Source organism: Acinonyx jubatus, chromosome A2, assembly GCF_027475565.1.
Source record: "Acinonyx jubatus isolate Ajub_Pintada_27869175 chromosome A2, VMU_Ajub_asm_v1.0, whole genome shotgun sequence".
NCBI lineage: Eukaryota > Metazoa > Chordata > Mammalia > Carnivora > Felidae > Acinonyx > Acinonyx jubatus.
Window position 1 is genome coordinate 3,131,465 of NC_069383.1, and position 16,920 is coordinate 3,148,384.

A 16,920-nucleotide genomic window follows, 5' to 3' on the forward strand; every position below is an offset into this window, starting at 1 on the left:
GATGAAATCAAAAAATACATGCAGACAAATGAAAATTTAAACACAATGGTCCAAAAATCTTTGGCATGCAGCAAAAGCTGTTCTAAGAGGGAAATTTATAGCAGTACAGGCCTACCTCAGAAAGAAAAAAAATCTCAAAAAACCAACTTAGCCATATGCCTAAAGGAGCTATGGAAAAAAAAGAACAAACAAAACCCTAAATCAGTAGAAGGAAGGAAATAATAAATATTAGAGCAGAAATAATCAAAATAGAAACTAAAAACAAAACAAAACAAAACAAAAACAAAATACAAAAACAATAGAACTGGTCCATGAAACCAAGACCTGGTCCTTTGATAAAACACAAAATTTGATGAATTTTCAGCCAGATTCATCAAAAACAGAGGGGGGGGGAGGGAGGGACAGGGAGGCAAGGGGCTCAAATGAACAAAATCAGAAGTGACAGAGGAGAAATAACCACTGACACCACAGAAATACAAAGGAGTGTAAGAGATTATGAAAAGTTATGTGCCAACAAATTGTACAACTTAGCAGAAATGGATAAGTTCTTAGAAACTTACAGCCTCCTCCAAAAACTGAACAAAGAAGAAATAGAAAATTTGAACAGGCTGATTAACAGCAATAAAACTGAATTTGTAATAAAAAAAACTCCCACCAAACAAAAGCCCAGGATGAGATGGCTTCACAGGCAAATTCTATGTAAGTTTTAAAGAAGAGTTAATATCTATTCTTTTCAAACTATTCCAAAAAATAAAAGAGGAAGGAAAGCTTCCAAATTCATTCTATGAGGCTGGCATTACCCTGATACAAAACCAGATAAAAACACCACAAAAAAAGAGAACTACAGGCCAATCATCTCTGATGAATACAGATACAAAAATCATCAACAAAATATTAGCAAACCAAATCCAACAATACATTAAAAAAACCATTCACCACGATCAAGTGGGATTTAGTCCTAGGATACAAGAGTGGTTCAATGTTCACAAATCAATCAACATGGTACATCACATCAATAAGAGAAACGATAAAAGCCATGTGATCATTTCAACAGATGCAGAAAAATCATCTGACAAAATACAACATCCATTCCAGATAAAAACCCTCAACGAAGTAGGTTTAGAGGGAACATACCTCAACATAGTGAAGGCCATGGATGAAAAACTCACAGCCAATATCATAATCAATGGGGGAAAACCAAGAGCCTCTCCTCTCAGGTTAGGAACAAGACAAGGATGTCCACTCTCACCACTTGTATTCAACACAGTACTGCAAGTCCTAGCCACAGCTATCAGACAAGAAAAAGAAATAAAAGGCATCTAAATTGGTAAGGAAGGGGCAAAATTTTCGCCATTTTCAGATGACATGATACCGTACGTAGAAAACACAAAAGACGCCACCAAAAACCTACCAGAACTGATAAATTAATTCAGCAAAGTCACAGGATACAAAGTCAATGCACAGAAATCCATTGCATTTCTACACACTAATAATGAAGCTGCAGAAGAGAAATTAAGAAAACGATCCCATTTACAATAGCACCCAAAATAATAAAATACCCAGGAATTCACTTAACCAAGGAGGTGAAAGACCTGTTCTCTGAAATCCACAAAACACTGATGAAAGAAATCGAAGATGGCACAAAGAAATGGAAAGATATTCCATGTTCATGGACTGGGAGGTGCAGGAAACTCACGGCCACAATGGCTCATGTAGAGGCCCTCTTAGTGTCTGTTGCTCTATGGGCCACACACAGGATCACCAGAGACATCTGAACTACGAACCAGAAAAATCCATCAGATTGCTGCCACCTGCCCCCACTCCGCCTGAGGATGCTTGAAGCCTGTCATACAGATATCTCACTGGCAGCATTCAGGACTCAGACACTGGGTTTATAATTTGCTCCAACCATTACCTGTGTTTTCCTTTTGTTTCCATAGAAATGCCTCTCATTAATTAACCTTATTGCCTGCTGAACAAGGTAGAGTGTATACAAAAGCCAACACCACTTGCGACACCTAGATGAACTCCTGGGAAGTAAGGACCCAGATAATCAGGCAGCAAGTCACATGGGTACAAGAGGCCCCTGCCCCCCACCTCCTTTTTTAAGGTGGCAGAGACTGGCTTACTGATCCATTCTCTTGGATACCCACTGGGATCAGATCAACTTTCAAGACTCCCACCCCTGACTACACGGTTACGATTGCTTGGAATACACTTGGGGATGAAATTAACGTCACGTAGTGCCAAACTATGTAGAAAAATATAACTACCTCTGATGCCCCCTCCATTAGCACAAGGGACCAAAAGTTACAAGTAGGTCAAATCCTTCTGTTTCAAAGCCCCGACCACACCCTAAATCGGCTGAAGCAGTAACAGAAGACAGAGCTCTGCCCACGCTCCATAGAAATGCAACGAAGGACTCACGATGGGAAATTCTAACCGGAAAAGTCTCCACATGTCTGACACCGTGTTGCTTCTGTTTCCCTTGCTGCAGTGACCTACAGGTTAGAACTTTCTGCTTAGTCCTGCGTGTAGGCACGTTACAGCTAAGGTTTACCAAAACTGCTCTTTACCCGACACCTACCTCACCCGAGGAGATAAGGAAGTAGCCAAAGCACCATCACCCCCAATTCTTCAAGATTGAGGAAAAGTCATAACTCAGGGAGGAATTGAATCCATGCCCCAAAGGGTTAATGAGGTTGCAATTACCAGAAAACTGAAAGCCTGCTTTTCAGAGAAGTGCTTCTCCCTAACTGGCTATAACTGGCCATTACATCTCCCAGTCCCCACCAACAAACCCGCCGGCTGTCCCTGCAGCAGCCTGGACTCATCGGGTTCCTGCCTGGTAACAAGCAAGGCCCCGCTTTCCTTATGTGAGATAAGGAGAGGCCCCATCCAGGTTATCCCAGCCCTCAGAGTGCGCCCACAGCCCCCTCTCCTGGTCCTGAGATAACCTCCTGACGGGGGACTGAATTTCGTGAAGTCTCGGCCCCAGAGTCACCATGGAATGTATGTTACGCGTATGTTTCCTCAGTGGGAACAGGCTCTAGCTTCCCTCTTGAATGATCAAGAATTTTCCCACCTTTTAATCAAGACTCTTTGGATTTTTCTCCTGCCTAAGTCGATTCCAACATCACATTGGTTCCTTCAAGTTGTACTTACTAGAATTTTTTTTCTGTCCACGAGTCATTGTTTTAAATGTTTTACCAAACGCAAAAACAGACAGTCTAAGCCAAGCACGCGTACTGTTTGCTCACCGGTTGGACTTTATAGAGAACATGTTATCACTTTTAAGCTTCCCACCGGTTCTGTTACAGTAAGTCCCCAACAAGGAACTAGGGGTGAAAAAATACATTATGTTCATACCTAGCAACAGGGACTTGATGGGCCCTGGACAGACAAGCCAGGTACCCTGGCACCGAGGGACCGGAAAACATAAGGTTGATCGTCAGTGCTTTCTGAGGAAAGATTACTGATCAAAAAGAGGAAATGATAAAGGAAAATTTCAACTTTTGATGTTTGTGGGTCCTGCTCCTGGGCTCCCAGGGAAGCTAGACTTGAACATTTACCAAGGTCAGAACGACTCAGCAAAACCTCCGAGCGTGGGCTCTATTTCTGTCCCGTGCACACACTGTACATCTGCTTTGTTAAAAAATAAATAAATAACCAAAAGGAGCATTGCAGACATAAAAAGAAAATCTCCCTGGTTCCCGTAAGATTAAATTAATACAGCCTTGCACACACTAAAAACATAAAATAGATTAAAAAATAAAAACACAGGGGCGCCTGGGTGGCTCAGTCAGTTGAGCGTCCGACTTCGCTCAGGTCACGATCTCACGGTCCGTGAGTTCGAGCCCCGCATCAGGCTCTGTGCTGACAGCTCAGAGCCTGGAGCCTGCTTCAGATTCTGTGTCTCCCTCTCTCTCTGGCCCTCCCCCTGTTCATGCTCTGTCTCTCTCTGTCTCAAAAATAAATAAATGTTAAAAAATAAATAAATAAATAAAAATAAAAACATAAAACAAAGTCTGTAACTGTTTGGAATGTCCTTTGTCATGACGATTTGTAACTCTTCGTGAAAAGGAAAAAACACAAACATATAACCCTGTACCACATGACCCTTCCCCAGAGGACTCTCTTCTTTGTGAAGACAGGTACCCTGGGCAGCTGTCCTAACTTGGGCTCAAGGAAGACTCTCTTCCTTTCTCTTTAAAATTAAACAAATTTTCTTTTAAATGTATTATTTTTTGAGAGAGAGAGCACGCGCTCAAGCGAGTGAGAAAGAGTAGGGGAGGGGCAGAGAGAAAGGGAGACACAGAATCCGAAGCAGGCTCCAGGCTTCGGGCTGTCAGCACAGAGCCCCACACGGGGCTCGAACCCACAGACTGCAAGATCATGACCTGAGCTGAAGTCGGATGCTTAACCGACTAAGCCAGCCCCTCTCTTTAAAATTTTTTTTATTTTTTGTTTAATATAGCGAATTGTCAGATTGGCTTCCATACAACACCCACTGCTCATCCCAACAAGTGCCTCCTCAGTGCCCGTCACCCATTTTCCCCTCTCCCCCATCCCCATCCACCCTCACTTTGTTCTCTGTATTTAAGGGTCTCTTATGGTTTGCCTCCCTCCCTCTCTGTTCCTAACTATTTTTCCCCTCCCCCTCCCCCATGGTCTTCTGTTAAGTTTCTCAAGATCCCCGTATGAGTGAAAACACATAATATCTGTCCTTCTCTGCCTTTGTTCATCTTGCATTGACAACTTCTCTTCCTTAGAATGACAATTTTGGGGGGGCACCTGGGTGGCTTAGTTGGTGAAGGTCTGACTTCATGTCAGGTCATGATCTCAGCAGTTCGTGGGTTTGAGCCCCGCGTCTCGGAGACTGGAGCCTGCTTCGGATTCTGTGTCTCCCTCTTTCTCTGTCCCTCCCCCGCACGTGCGAGATCTCTCTCCCAAAAATAAATAAACGTTAAAAAAAAAAAAGAGTGACGACTTTTTGTACGGAATTTAAAGAAGGAATGACAGCAATTATGCTTGTATCTTTACACACACAGACACACACACAACACAGAGGCACACATTTCCCCAGAAAAACGTTTGAACTTTTGAAAAGTCTCTACTTGTATTAATAAGAAACAAAGCTATTTTCCGGGTTTGGATAGAACCGTAGCAGAACTTAGGAGCTGGGTACGAGACTCCATAATTCATAGCTAAACTCCAAATACCTCCTACAGATGCAAAATCGCTCATTTTAACCGCTCATCGGGGCAGCGCCGGAAACCAAAGCCGCCTCTTGGGAATAATACCTTAGCAGGCTGCACGGAGGAGACGGTACACGGCACCCACGCCCCAAACAATGACGTCACAGAGTCGCAGCACAGATGGACGCACTTACAGGTGCGAGTTAAATGCTCAATTAACAGCCCCAGTTAGACTCCCCGGAGCACCTGTGGGCACACTGCTAGTTCTGGAAGGCAGCGCCCAACTGCAGGGAAGGACAGATGCAAACTATCAGTGAAGTTGGAACCAGCAGACCTGGGGTGAGGGCTGCAGGGGTCCTTCTGAACGCCCCAAGTTCAGGGCTTCGCAGAGAAGCCCTCATAGGGGGACAGTCTCCCTGAAGTCCACATTACCTGGTGTTTCCCAGATGGCTAATTGGTGGAGGTTGGGCGGTGGTCGGGTGTTCTGGGGATCGAGTCTCCAGCAAGGCTGGGATCCGCGTCTAGAAACCCCCCCAAGGGTTCTCCGGGACTGTGGGCATTCGCCAGCTGGGTCTAGGAGTGAGTCAAGGCACACCTGAAAACAAGGGACACGCAGCCCGGGCAGGGAGAGCCAACGTGCCCTTATGCGATCATGAGCATTCTCCCGAGCGCCGGATTCTGTGTCTCCAAGCAGGCCTATGAGGGGACTCAACCGGTGACCGCGGGGCCGCGGGGTCTCAGCCCCTGCCCGCCGTCCCCGAGCAAGTCCTCGAGGAGTGAGGCATCTCCCCGCCCGGCCTGCTGCACCTGGCGGCCTGTCTGCCTCCCAGGCCTCGCCGGGCCCCCTGCCCTGGGGGGTGGGGGCCCCGGGCACCGCCTCTGGCTGCTTCTGGCCCCGGCGTCAGCTTGGGCTCCGGACGCGAGGAGGCCGCTGGAAGGAGCCGGGCGGCACCGGTTCCCAGAGCTGCATTCAGGCCCTGGCCGCCCTGGCCGCAGCTCTCGGATGTGCGGACTCCTGTCCCTTCCGCGGCTGCCGCTGCCGCTGCCCCTGCCCCTGCTCGCCGACAGCCGGCCCTTCTGAGCTGGGCCAGTGCCGCCTGCGCTGGAGGGGGGGGGGGGGGGGGGGTGGGGGGTGGGCGCGGGCTGTGTCACCTCCCGCCAGGGCTCCCGGGCTGCCACCGCGGCCGCCTGCCAGGCCCCGGCCCCCCGCGTGCCACTTACCCGAGCGTCGCCGTTGGGCGGGCGGCCCAGCGCCGTGCCTCTGCTGCCCTCTGCGGGCGGCGTCCACGCGCGACCAGAGCCGGAGGGGAGGAGCCCTGCCCCCAGCCTGGTGCCGGCCTGGGGTGGGGGCTGCTGCGGGGGCGAGGGTCGACTAGGGGCGGGGCTGGCGGGGGTAAGGGGGTAGGGGGACTGGCCTGGGGGGGGGGGCGGGGAAGAGTGGAGGTTGACTGGGGGGGCGGGGCTGAGCGAGGGGGCGGGGCTGGACTGGAGGTCGCGGAAGTCGACTGGGGGCGAGGCTGGCGGGAGGTGGTGGGGGGGCGGGGCTGGGGGGCGGGGGACGGGGGTCGACTGGAGGAGCGGGATCGATTGGTGGGGGCGGGGATCGCCTGCAGGGTCCTTCAGCTGCGGGCTGAGCTGCGGGGGGGCGGGGCTGGGGGCGGGGCTGGCTGGGAGAGCCCTGCCCTCCGCTCCCGGGACGGCGGTCCTGGTCCCGCCCCTCGGTGCCCGCGGCTGTGCGCAGGTCGCACCTGCCGCGGGAGACGCTCCCCGAGGCCTGCGGGCTGGACGTGGGCCGGCCCTGCTCGCCTGGCGGGAAGCAGAGAGACCAGCACGATGAGGGGCTCGCACACGTTGACTGAGCGCGCGTTTCACAGGACCGGAGCCCCTGGGGACCCTCAGGCGGCCGTCACGTTGCGCATTGACTGGAGCCCCAAAGTTCACGTGGCCTGTGCGTGGGCACCGAGCTGTTTCCTGTTCTTGCCAGTGCCTGGAAACCCGTTCCCCAAATATTTTTCAGGATGCAGTTCAAATGCGAATTGTCAGGCCTTTTTCATACTGTTTTGGTTAAAGATTAAAAAAAAACAACCCCAAAACCCAATTCTAGACATTCCGAACAATATTAGCTCCACTTTATTGGCTGCCGGCCAAGCACGACTTTAGGAATTTCCATCCATAGCTCACATCATTGTCCCCTCTGAGCGCCTGTCTCTGTTCCACCAGGGAGAAAACTTAGGCTCTGAGAGGTTAGGACACTTGGCCCAGGACACACAGCGGCAGCAGAGACCTAGAGAGTAGCCCGCTCATGGGACTCCACGTTTGTGTTCTGCACACCAGCGCCACCTGTTGGTCCTCACGGCCTCTCCTCACTGCAGCTGTCCTTTCTGCGGGGCAGGTGACCGGCCCTCGCACCCGGCCTGGGGGCCCCCCCAACCCCTCTAACCGCCCTCCCACCCCCGCGAAGCAGCTCCCGGGACGCCGGGCACAAGCATCGCTCCCGGAGCTCACGGAGGACAGAACTGCATCCGTCCAGCTGTCCTGGCCCTGAGTGAGTGTGGGGGATGGGAAATCGGGTGGGTAAGCCACCAAACGCAGTGGTTTGCCATCACATTCCTGGCTACCTATCAGTGGCCACCTGGTGCCCGGCGTGGTGAGGCCTGACGCAACGTGGCACAAAGCCGGCAGGCCCCCCCCCCCCCCCCCCCCGTCTTCCCCTTTCTCCGCGGGAACCATAGAAAACCGCAGGCAAAAGAAGCGCCATTACTCGCCGATGTCACAGAGAGCTGACTGGGGACTCCCTGCAGAGTCGGAGCTGGACGACACGACACGGAGCAGGGCAGCGGCGGGGGCCCAGCCGGTGGCTTCACTCGGCTGGTTGCTCAGACCCAATTGTGTGCTGTCGCTCGCCCTGTCCTGCTTGTCATGAGGGTGCATCTTGCGACTTTCTAAAGTGGAAAGGCCTTCAGTTTCGTGTGTGAAGACCCGGGAGAAGTTGCCCGGGGGCCGGAGGGAGGGCGGGGGCCTCCTGCACGGGGCACTCTGCTAAGGCCTGTCGGAACCTGCGGAAGCATCTGGATTGTCCTGCACCTGAGCGCACCTTCATGGACGGGAGGAGTTTTCATTTTAGCAGGGGGCCCGCCTGCCTCACGACCAGCCCCGGGCACTCATGGGACCGGCGAGGCGTCCAGACAGACGGCTTCCTTGTGTGTCAGGGGCTCAGATGACAAGCGTTTGCGATTGTATGGGCTGCCCGTGCTGTGTTACAAATAACCCACCATTTACCGACTAAAACCCACAAGCATTTATCGTCTGGATTCTGAGGGACGGGCATGCGGCTGCGGTTTGGCTGGACGCTCTGGTTCACGTTCACAGCCCAGCTCTCAGCCGGGAAGCAGGCCGTGCGGGGGAATCCGCTGGCGGCGGGGGGGGGGGGGGGGGGACTCCGTTCCTCCCCTCCTGCTCCTCCCCTCCTGCCACCCCTTAGGGCTGCCCGAGGGTCCTCACGTGTGGCACCGAGTTCCCCAGACTGTGATGAGATGGGGAGGGGGGAGGGGGGGTCACTGTCAGGCGGTGGACGAGTTCACGGAGCGCAGTGGCTGAATGTTTAAAGGAATGTTTGTGACGTCTGTGCTCAAGTGCCGACAGCTGTGGTGCATCGTGACGTTGGTGGAGCCGGTGCTGCGCTGTGAGGCTTATTCCCCGCCGTCCGCTCCTCCCCGGGGCCCCCGGACGGCCCGCTGCTGGCTCCTGAAGGAGGATAATCAGTGCCGCCTCCTTCCGTCCCCCGCATCACGGGGAGGTCACCCCCGCCTCTTCCCAGCCGCCGCGCGCCCCGTCTCTACCCACTCTGCCTGACACAGAAGAAAGAAAGACTCCCCCTGTCCCCAGACGGCCTGACATCAGGTGGCAAGATGCTGGGTCCATCTGTGGAAGATCACCCCCCCCCCCCAAAGCCACTGAGGACACCACGGCCAGGATGGAGCGTGTGGTTTTGTGACCCGGCCAGAAGCTTCTCCCAGTGCAAGCATCCTCCGGCCCGTCTAGGAGCCCTGCCCCCTCCCTTCCCACGGTGGCCCTAGATGTAAGGGTCCGCGGCCAGAGAAGCTCGCCGCTCCTCACGGAAGGTGTTGCAAGAAGGAATCCTGCCCGTCGCGGTCCAGCTCTGTTTTCAGGGATGTTAGGTTGACCCTCTGAAATTGGCGGCAATAGAAGTATTTACGGCACAGAAATCCGCAAACGCTACAGACGGACGCTTGTAACGGTTTTCTCCCAGAGACGCGCTTTCCCAGCACACGGCCGAGACGGTCATCTACGTCCAGCTCAACGGGCTGTCTTCTTCGTCTGAGCGCAGGAATAGCTCATTCAACAGATCATTATTCTGACTTGTAGACAATAGTAAGATGCCTGTAAAAAATGGTTATTTAGAAACTATACATTTCTTAACATAATCGGAGGCATAAAACTCCAACAATCTGCTTGCATTCAAAAGCAGAATTTGGGGACACTGGTGCATTTTTAGTCAATGAGTTTGCTATATATATTTGGTTTTAAGGTGCCCCCTCCCCATAAGGAATACGGGCAGCGAAATCTACTTGACCCATGACAGTAGAGACCCCAAGCTCCCCTGGGGTCTCATGGATGGCAGTGATTTATATGTCACTGGCTCTGCCCGCTGCCGTCTTAATTTGGGACATTCGCCTTCTGAGAACACCCTTCCAAGAGTGCCTGGGAGAGAGCCCAGCACAGACACCGGCACAGGGCTTCCGTGGGATCGACAGGACAGATGCCCCGCCCCGCTTGTGTGTGTGGCCTGTCCAGACATACGGGGCAGCGTGTCCCCTCTGGAGCCCTTCACGACCCTGGGTCCGGCCACGTCGACCAGCAGAGCACGGGCTGCAGACCCTGGGCTGCCAGGGTGGCCCCGGATCCCCTGGAGGAGTCACCGGATGGATGCTCTGTGGGTTCCCGCTGAAGTGGGGAGAACGCCCACCTCCCAAGCTCCTCACCTGCCTCTCTCCCGGGAAATGGGCCCATCAGCTCTGGCTTGAGCTCCTGTCACAGAGTTAGAGCCTTCCAGTCACTTTCTCTCCAGGCGCCTGGGCAGAAGGCCCCTCCTGTCCTCTTTCCCCCCAAAACAAACCAATCGGCACCACCCAAACCAAAACCAAACCTATTATTCAAGTGCTTGGTGGTCACAATGGGTCACAGGTCACCCGTGCCCAGATAGGGCTAAACTCTGGCTTAGGACCCAGTGAGAGCCCCCTTTGGAGGGGCGCTCAGTGGTGCAGGGGCCTCATTCTGGCAGCTAGCCATTGTCCTTCACCTGGGCCGGTGCCCACACCTCTCTGTTCCTTTTCTTTCCTGGTCTGCGAAATGTAGCCAAGAACACAGCATCACAGGGCGTTGTAGATCGATGTGTGAATTGTGTCAGGATGGTACGTGGATCCACATGACGTGCACAGAACCGTGCCTGGAACCAAGCAAGCTTTCGATGAATGTTCATCAAGGTCGTTGCCGCGGCCCTTGCTCTGTGCAGAGTGAACGGCTGTGATGTCGTCTGCCTTTGCCCAACACGAGGGCTTTGTTGTCTGGAATAGCCAGCCCTTACAGAAACATTCTGCAGCACCCGTTAGAGGTTTGAGCCGTGCTCACAGCGATGTGTGGGAGCCACGTCACGGACGGGTGTCTGCTTGGCCCTGAGGGAACAGAGAGGACGGTGAGGGGACAGGGTGCTCACCTGCAGCCTCTTAAGGTGGGATGGTAGGAGCCTCCTCTTGGCATTTGCACGTGCATTTCAGCGGCCAGAGGTTAGTCAAAGGAGGCCGGAAGTTGTGTTTCTTTCCTTTGCATGTCCACGGGCCCAGCTAAAACTTGGGGGCCCATTTCTAAGGAAGAGGGAGACAAGAACGAGGGTGCCTAGTAGAAAGTGTCTGTGGGAATTCTGCCACCGGCCTGCTTCCCCCCACCTGGCAACGTCTCCTGATTGAGCAGGTGTCTGATGCCTGGGGCCACTCCCTTAGCCAGACCGGGGGGGGGGGGGGGGGGGAGTCTGCGGCATCTATGGGGCATCCCGTGCGTCCCCAGCTTCTTCCATAGGTAACGGGAAGGGGGACGGTCAGGGTTATATTATCGGACACCATGTAACAAATTACTCCAAACTCAGTGGCGGGAACAGTAATGCTCATTTATCAGCTCCGTTTCTAAGGGTTGGAAACTCGAGCGTGGCCTGCCTGGCAGATTCCGGCCACCAGCCTCCGTAGGACTGATGGGGCCGGAGGACTTACTTCCAAAGCGGTGCCCTCGTGCGTCCTGGGTGTTGTGGGGTGAGACCTCAGCTCCTCACCTGGGGCTGCTTGAGCGTCCTCACAGCCTGATCCCAGAGACGAGGCAGAAGCTTCAGTACCTGTAACGGCCCAGCCTGGAGAGGCCCGCGGTCACCTCGGCAGTCTTCTTTGGTCACAGGAGTCAGGCCTCAGGAGCCCCAGCAGAAGCAGAGCCCTCCCAGGGCTTCAGATCTAGCAAACAGATATTTGACGAGTCAGAATAAACTCTCTATGGGCATAGAGCTCTCGACACCTTCCAGAACAGAAGCGAGGGAAGGCTTTGTGCAGTAAGGCTGGGCCCTAAGACGAGGCAGGTAAGACACGTAGGCTGTGAGGTCCAAGGCGATGCCGCCTCCCAGGGTTGGGCAAGTGCAGAGTTGTTCAGTTAGCCCGTGAACCTGGCCTAGCATCTAAACAGATCTGACTCTCAACTGGGGTGATGTTGTTCCCCACGGGACATGGGGCGATGTTGGGGGACATATTTGACTGTCATGGTAAATAGTGCATCTGGTAAATAGAGGGCAGCGAGCAGCTAAGCTCCCTGCCTGCACAGGACGGCCGCCGATGATCCAGGCCGGGGTGTCCGAGTGGCTGGGAATCATTGTTGTGAAAGGGGAAGTCGCGGTAAAGGCAGCTAGCGCGTGTAGGGGCAGCGGCGTGTGGGGTTCGTGCAGGGAGAGGGGAGCCTGTCCGCGTGGCCGGGCCGCGTGTGCAGGGTAGTCGGGGGGGGGGGGGGAAGTCTGAAGTCTGTGAGATAAACTGGGCCTGGGGGTTGGGGGCACTGTAAGGTATGACTCAGGAGTTCGGACACGGGCCCACAGGAAATGGGAAGCCTCTGTGAGGTGGTTGGTTCTGGGTTCAAGGGGAACTGGGGCAGAGAGACCAGCCGGAGCCGCGGCGTTCAGCGTGGTGCCTCTCAAGTGCGGACGGGTGCACACGGGCGCGTCCGTGTCCTGGGGCTTCCGGTCTACTTTGCAGAGCGCCGCCGCGGGTTCTGTGAGCACCACAGCTCGAGGGCCGCGCTGTAGAGGGTGCGGCTGACTGGGGCCGTTCCGCTCCCCTGTGTCGCTCCAGATCCCGGCCCGGGAAACAACGGCAGAACTGCCACCGCTGATGCAACGCGAGACTTCCTAGCAAGGAGGCCCCACCTGGACAGGGGCTGGAAGCACCTGCAGATTTGGGGTTTGCTCGGAACCCAGACGTTGACACCCGTTTCCACGGAGGCCGGCTCCGTGTTGGCCGGGGGCTTGGGCCCCCAGAGCTGGCGAGGCCGAGAGCCCCAGCGGCGCCCGTGAGGCTCGGGAACCTGGCCTTTGGAGCTTCTCCCCACGAGAAAACAGTGAGGGGAAGAAGCACCTAGTGCTGCTGCCTTTCCGGGTTGGGGGGCAGCCGCCTTGCCTCCCCTGGGCTCTAGCTCCCCGATCCGATCCGTGCAGTGAGTGGCGGGGCTCGGGGGCCGATGGCAGCGTTGCAGCTTGTGGTTTGCAGGAGGGCCCATCCCGACTCTCTGGGGAGCCCCGCTCGGAGGCAGTGTCCCCGGGGTTGGACCCCCTCCCTCCCTCTCTCCCCTCGTGTCCCTGTCCCTCTCCCTTCCTCCCCCTCCTTCCCTCCTCCTGACCCCCAGGGCTCCCACCCGCTCCTCAGCAACTCCTCTCCAACACCTGTTTTCTGCCCTAAATAAAGAGCCCTGTTTTCTTTATTTCTGCTCTAAATAAAGAGCACCTGCCAGGGACGGAATGTTTGTATCCTCCCCAAATTCGTAGGTTGGGATCTTACCCCCAGGGTGGTGGTTTTACAAGGTGGGGTCGTTGGGAGGAAATTAGGCTTAGATGAGGTCATGAGGGTGGGACCCCATGGTGGGGTTAGCGCCCCGATAGGAAGAGAGAGCGCCCTCCCCCACCCGGCCCCTCCCTCTCTGCCCTGTGAGGACGCAGCCAGATGGCGGCGGCCGTCTATGAACCGGGAGGACAGCTCTCACCAGGCACGGGATCAGCCGGCACCTTGATCTTGGACTTCCAGCCTCCAGACTGTGAGAAGTACATTCCTATTGTGTGAGTGCCCCGTCTGTGGGGTTTTCTCACAGCAGCCTGAGTGGACTAAGACACCACCAGCGTGAGAGAGAGCAGGGCCGCAAGCTCCCAGCCGGCTGGAGCGCGGAGCTCCGGGGCTCAGTCTCCATCCCTTGTGCTGGGGCGGGAGGGGGGGGGAGGGACTCCGAGCTGTCAGAGGGGAGCCGCACCGTGGAAAAGGGGGTCAGGTGCGCCCCGCTGGGGGCCGTGGGCGTGGGGAAGTCAGGAGGGCTGACCAGAAGCAGAATCCTAGGCGGTTGGTTGGGGGGTGTATTTGGCTTTCCCCGTCAGTCCTAAGTTGGAGGTGGGGGTGAGAGCGAGGGAAGCTGGCGGGTGTTGATCAAGGCCTGGCCGTTTGGGGCTGGTTGCTGCAGACCGCGGCTTGGCTTCCCCACTGGTGGCCGTGGGTTGGGGGTCAGAGCTCTGTGTTTACATATGATCTGGGGGACATCCTCCGTCTGCGTATCCAGTATCTCACCAGGCTTCCCGGTGTCTCCTATGATTATCCTAGGAACTCACACCACATGCTAACGGAAGACGGCCAGAGGAGGCCTGAAATGCCTTTCCAGTCCCTCTGTGACACTGGGGCTTTAACAGGGCTTCCAGAAGGCAATCAAGCCTTCACAAAATCATCATTCGGATACTGCTAAGTCAGGCAGGAGAGGGAGGGGCGTGTTTTCAGGCCAGTGAGGATAGAGCTCCGCCCCCCACCCACGCATGCACACCTCTGAGAGCGAGGCAGCCCGTGTGCCAGGGAATGCCACCGAGATGGAGGTTTTCCTAGTTTTCTAGCGGGCAATGCTGTGGTCTCGACCGAGAGCCAGGTTTGCTCTTAGTGTTAGGGAACATCTCTGTGTCCTCACCCTAAAACTTTAAAGACGCGACTGAAATTCATTTTCTCTGGTTGGTTTGGGACTTTTGACATATTTGAGTGGTCCTGTCCTTCCGTCCGTACCCCACTGCCGCAGGTGCGGTTTTTATTTGCCGCCCACCAGGCTCTTGGGGACATGCATCCATGGTTGGGGCTCAGTAAGTACCTTGAGACACTTGACGCTTTGCACACTTCCTAAGCAGAGATGGTGGAGGATAAGCAAGAAAAGAGCTATCCGAGTGGTAAAATAATGTTTTATTCCATGGATGAACAAACGCTAGTATGCCACATGCTCACTCCCCTCCTGCCAGATCTCGCGGCCACAGCTGGCTTCCCCTGTCGGACCTAGTCGGCTTTGCAGTCGGTCAAGCCCGCTGAGAACAGCGAAAGCACAGTCACGTAGCACTCACAGCGGTCCGGCTGCTCACGCGTCGTCCTTTTCGCAAGTGACGACGTCTCACCCGAAAAAATCCGGTGACGGAGACCCTCCAATGGCGCTAACCGCAACTCACATTGCAAACTCGCGGAGACGAGACCCACGCCCTCAAACACCGAAAAGCGACGCGGACAAATCTCTGCCGACGGCATGTCAAGGACCCCCCGGCAGGACCGGACGCTGGAGAGATCAGTACTGCCGTTCAGGTGGTCGACGAGCTCCGAGGGAAACAACAGCGATCGATGCATTTCCAACTGGCACTGGTGGGGAGTGCGGGTCAGCCACAGAGCGGCGGCATGCAGGCGAAATGAGCTGGTGGAGGGCCGGGGCCCGATCCCGTCTTTATATACAACGAAATGAAATAGACACCGGGAGCACCGGGGGTTCGTCCCGTCGGAGGGTGTGTGACACGTGGACAGGCTGCTGGCGCACGGTGGCGGGGCCACCGAGCCGTCCCCGGGGCGGGAGGCCACCGCCCGCGCCCACGCTTCCCTGGCCTGTCCCCTGAACACGCGCACAGACCTGGGGATGGAGTCCACCCTTAGTCTTTTTACCTTTTTTTAACCAAATGCCATCTGAAAAGCCTTGACAAGGTATCAGGGGGAAAAAGGCTACAAGACATACGTGGATAGTGCGAGTCTGAGCCAAATCCCAATGCAGCTTCGTGGGAAAGAAGTTTTATTTAGGATTTTTTTTTTTTTTTTTAGTGTAGTACTGGATGTTCGTTCCCCTCAGGTTTTTGAAATTTCTGCACAAAGTCTCAAGACAATCTTGAGGAGAGAGCAGTTCGTTGCTTCTGATGTGTTTCTTTATCCAAACAAGTGCAAAGCCTACACGGGGACCGAAGAACAGAAAGCAAACAAAGCCAAGAAAGAACACAAAGAAGGAGAGACACAAAGGAGAGACAGCCCGTGACCCGAGACAGTGCCAGGTAAAAACCATAGAAAAATACGAATTAATTCCGTAAGGTTAACCATTAGCGAAGCTACGGGAACACCGGGTTCAGCCCTGACAACGCCGGATCTCCGAATTACAGAAAGGAGCGAGCCGATCTATGAACAAGTACTGCTAAAATAATTGTGCTATAGTCGTTTCCATGGCGTGGGTGTATCAGATAGGGTGGAAAACTGCCCATGCGGACGCGGCCGCTGGCCAGGGCGGGTCTTTGCGCTACTGCGGGAGAGCTGGGATTTAAGGGCCGGTTTCTGCATTGCTGTCCGTCCTTCGTTCCTTGGGGAGGGGCCGGGGGATGCACCGGTCACCCTGGGGCCAGGAGGAGGCGATGCTGCTGCTGCGGCGGCGGCTCCAGGCAGGCGCGGCGGGGACGGGCCCTCGGGGGGGCGATGACGCGTCTCGGCCTGGGAAGGAGCTGGTTTCTGAAGCAAAACCGCCTTCGGGACACATGCTATGGAAATCACACTTGCTGCCCCAGCCCGGCCTCTGCGGGAGAGGGGGGCGGGGTCCCGGCCGCACACTGTTCCAGGGGGAGCCCCCGCCGTGCTCAGGGCTGGCTCTGGCTCCGGCTCCCGGGTCAGTCCTCCTCCTCCTCTTCTTTCGCTGTGGCTGCGGGGAGTTTGTCCTGAATCCGGAAGCACTCCACAAAGAAGTTGATGATGGACCGGTACAGGTGCTGGTGCAGGGAGGCGCTGTGGAAGTAATGGCTTTCGTCGGGGTAGATCTGCGGGGAAGGCGGGGACAGGTTACTCGCCGCTGGGGTGGTCGCCCCCCCCCCCCCCCAAACCCAGCACGGCCCGGGCACCGCATGCGGCTTGGAGTCGGCCCGAGCAATGGATTTCCTAAACCCCTCCAGTGCTGGCGTCAGGGCACTCAGGGCACCGGGTGCCTAAATTAGACCACGCTTTGGTCACCAGACTCGGTGCCGTCTGTGCCGTCCGTCTGGTTTGCATTTGCAGCAAGGACAGATCCGAGGTCCGGGACCACAGAGGCTCCGGCCCAGGGCCCCAGGGCCCAGGATCCCCAGAGACACGGGAAGTGTTCTGTGCTCTCTCTACAACCCTCACAGGCC

The 16,920-nt window shown here is 55.4% G+C and overlaps 1 protein-coding gene and 1 long non-coding RNA gene across 9 annotated transcripts in view; both read right to left on the bottom strand.

Annotated features, from left to right (window-relative positions):
• LOC113596762 (uncharacterized) overlaps positions 1-6,600 on the bottom strand; it is a 29,888-nt gene extending 23,288 nt beyond the window's left edge. For 3 of the 4 annotated variants that reach the window (XR_008296529.1, XR_008296528.1, XR_008296530.1), the window contains exon 1: positions 5,631-6,238. This is a non-coding gene — a long non-coding RNA (uncharacterized LOC113596762). Of the gene's footprint in view, positions 1-5,630; positions 6,239-6,419 lie in introns of those variants that run through there. The other variant, XR_003417581.2, reaches the window with a different exon arrangement.
• Positions 6,601-14,692: 8,092 nt separating this feature from the next.
• DPP6 (dipeptidyl peptidase like 6) overlaps positions 14,693-16,920 on the bottom strand; it is a 944,937-nt gene continuing 942,709 nt past the window's right edge. For all 5 annotated transcript variants that reach the window (XM_027051282.2, XM_027051281.2, XM_027051278.2 and 2 more), the window contains 2 exons: positions 16,221-16,572; positions 14,693-16,182 (listed from right to left, as the gene is read on the bottom strand). In XM_027051282.2, the coding sequence (XP_026907083.1) occupies positions 16,426-16,572 (147 nt within the window). In that variant the 3' untranslated portion in view covers positions 14,693-16,182; positions 16,221-16,425. The remainder of the gene's footprint in view (positions 16,183-16,220; positions 16,573-16,920) is intronic.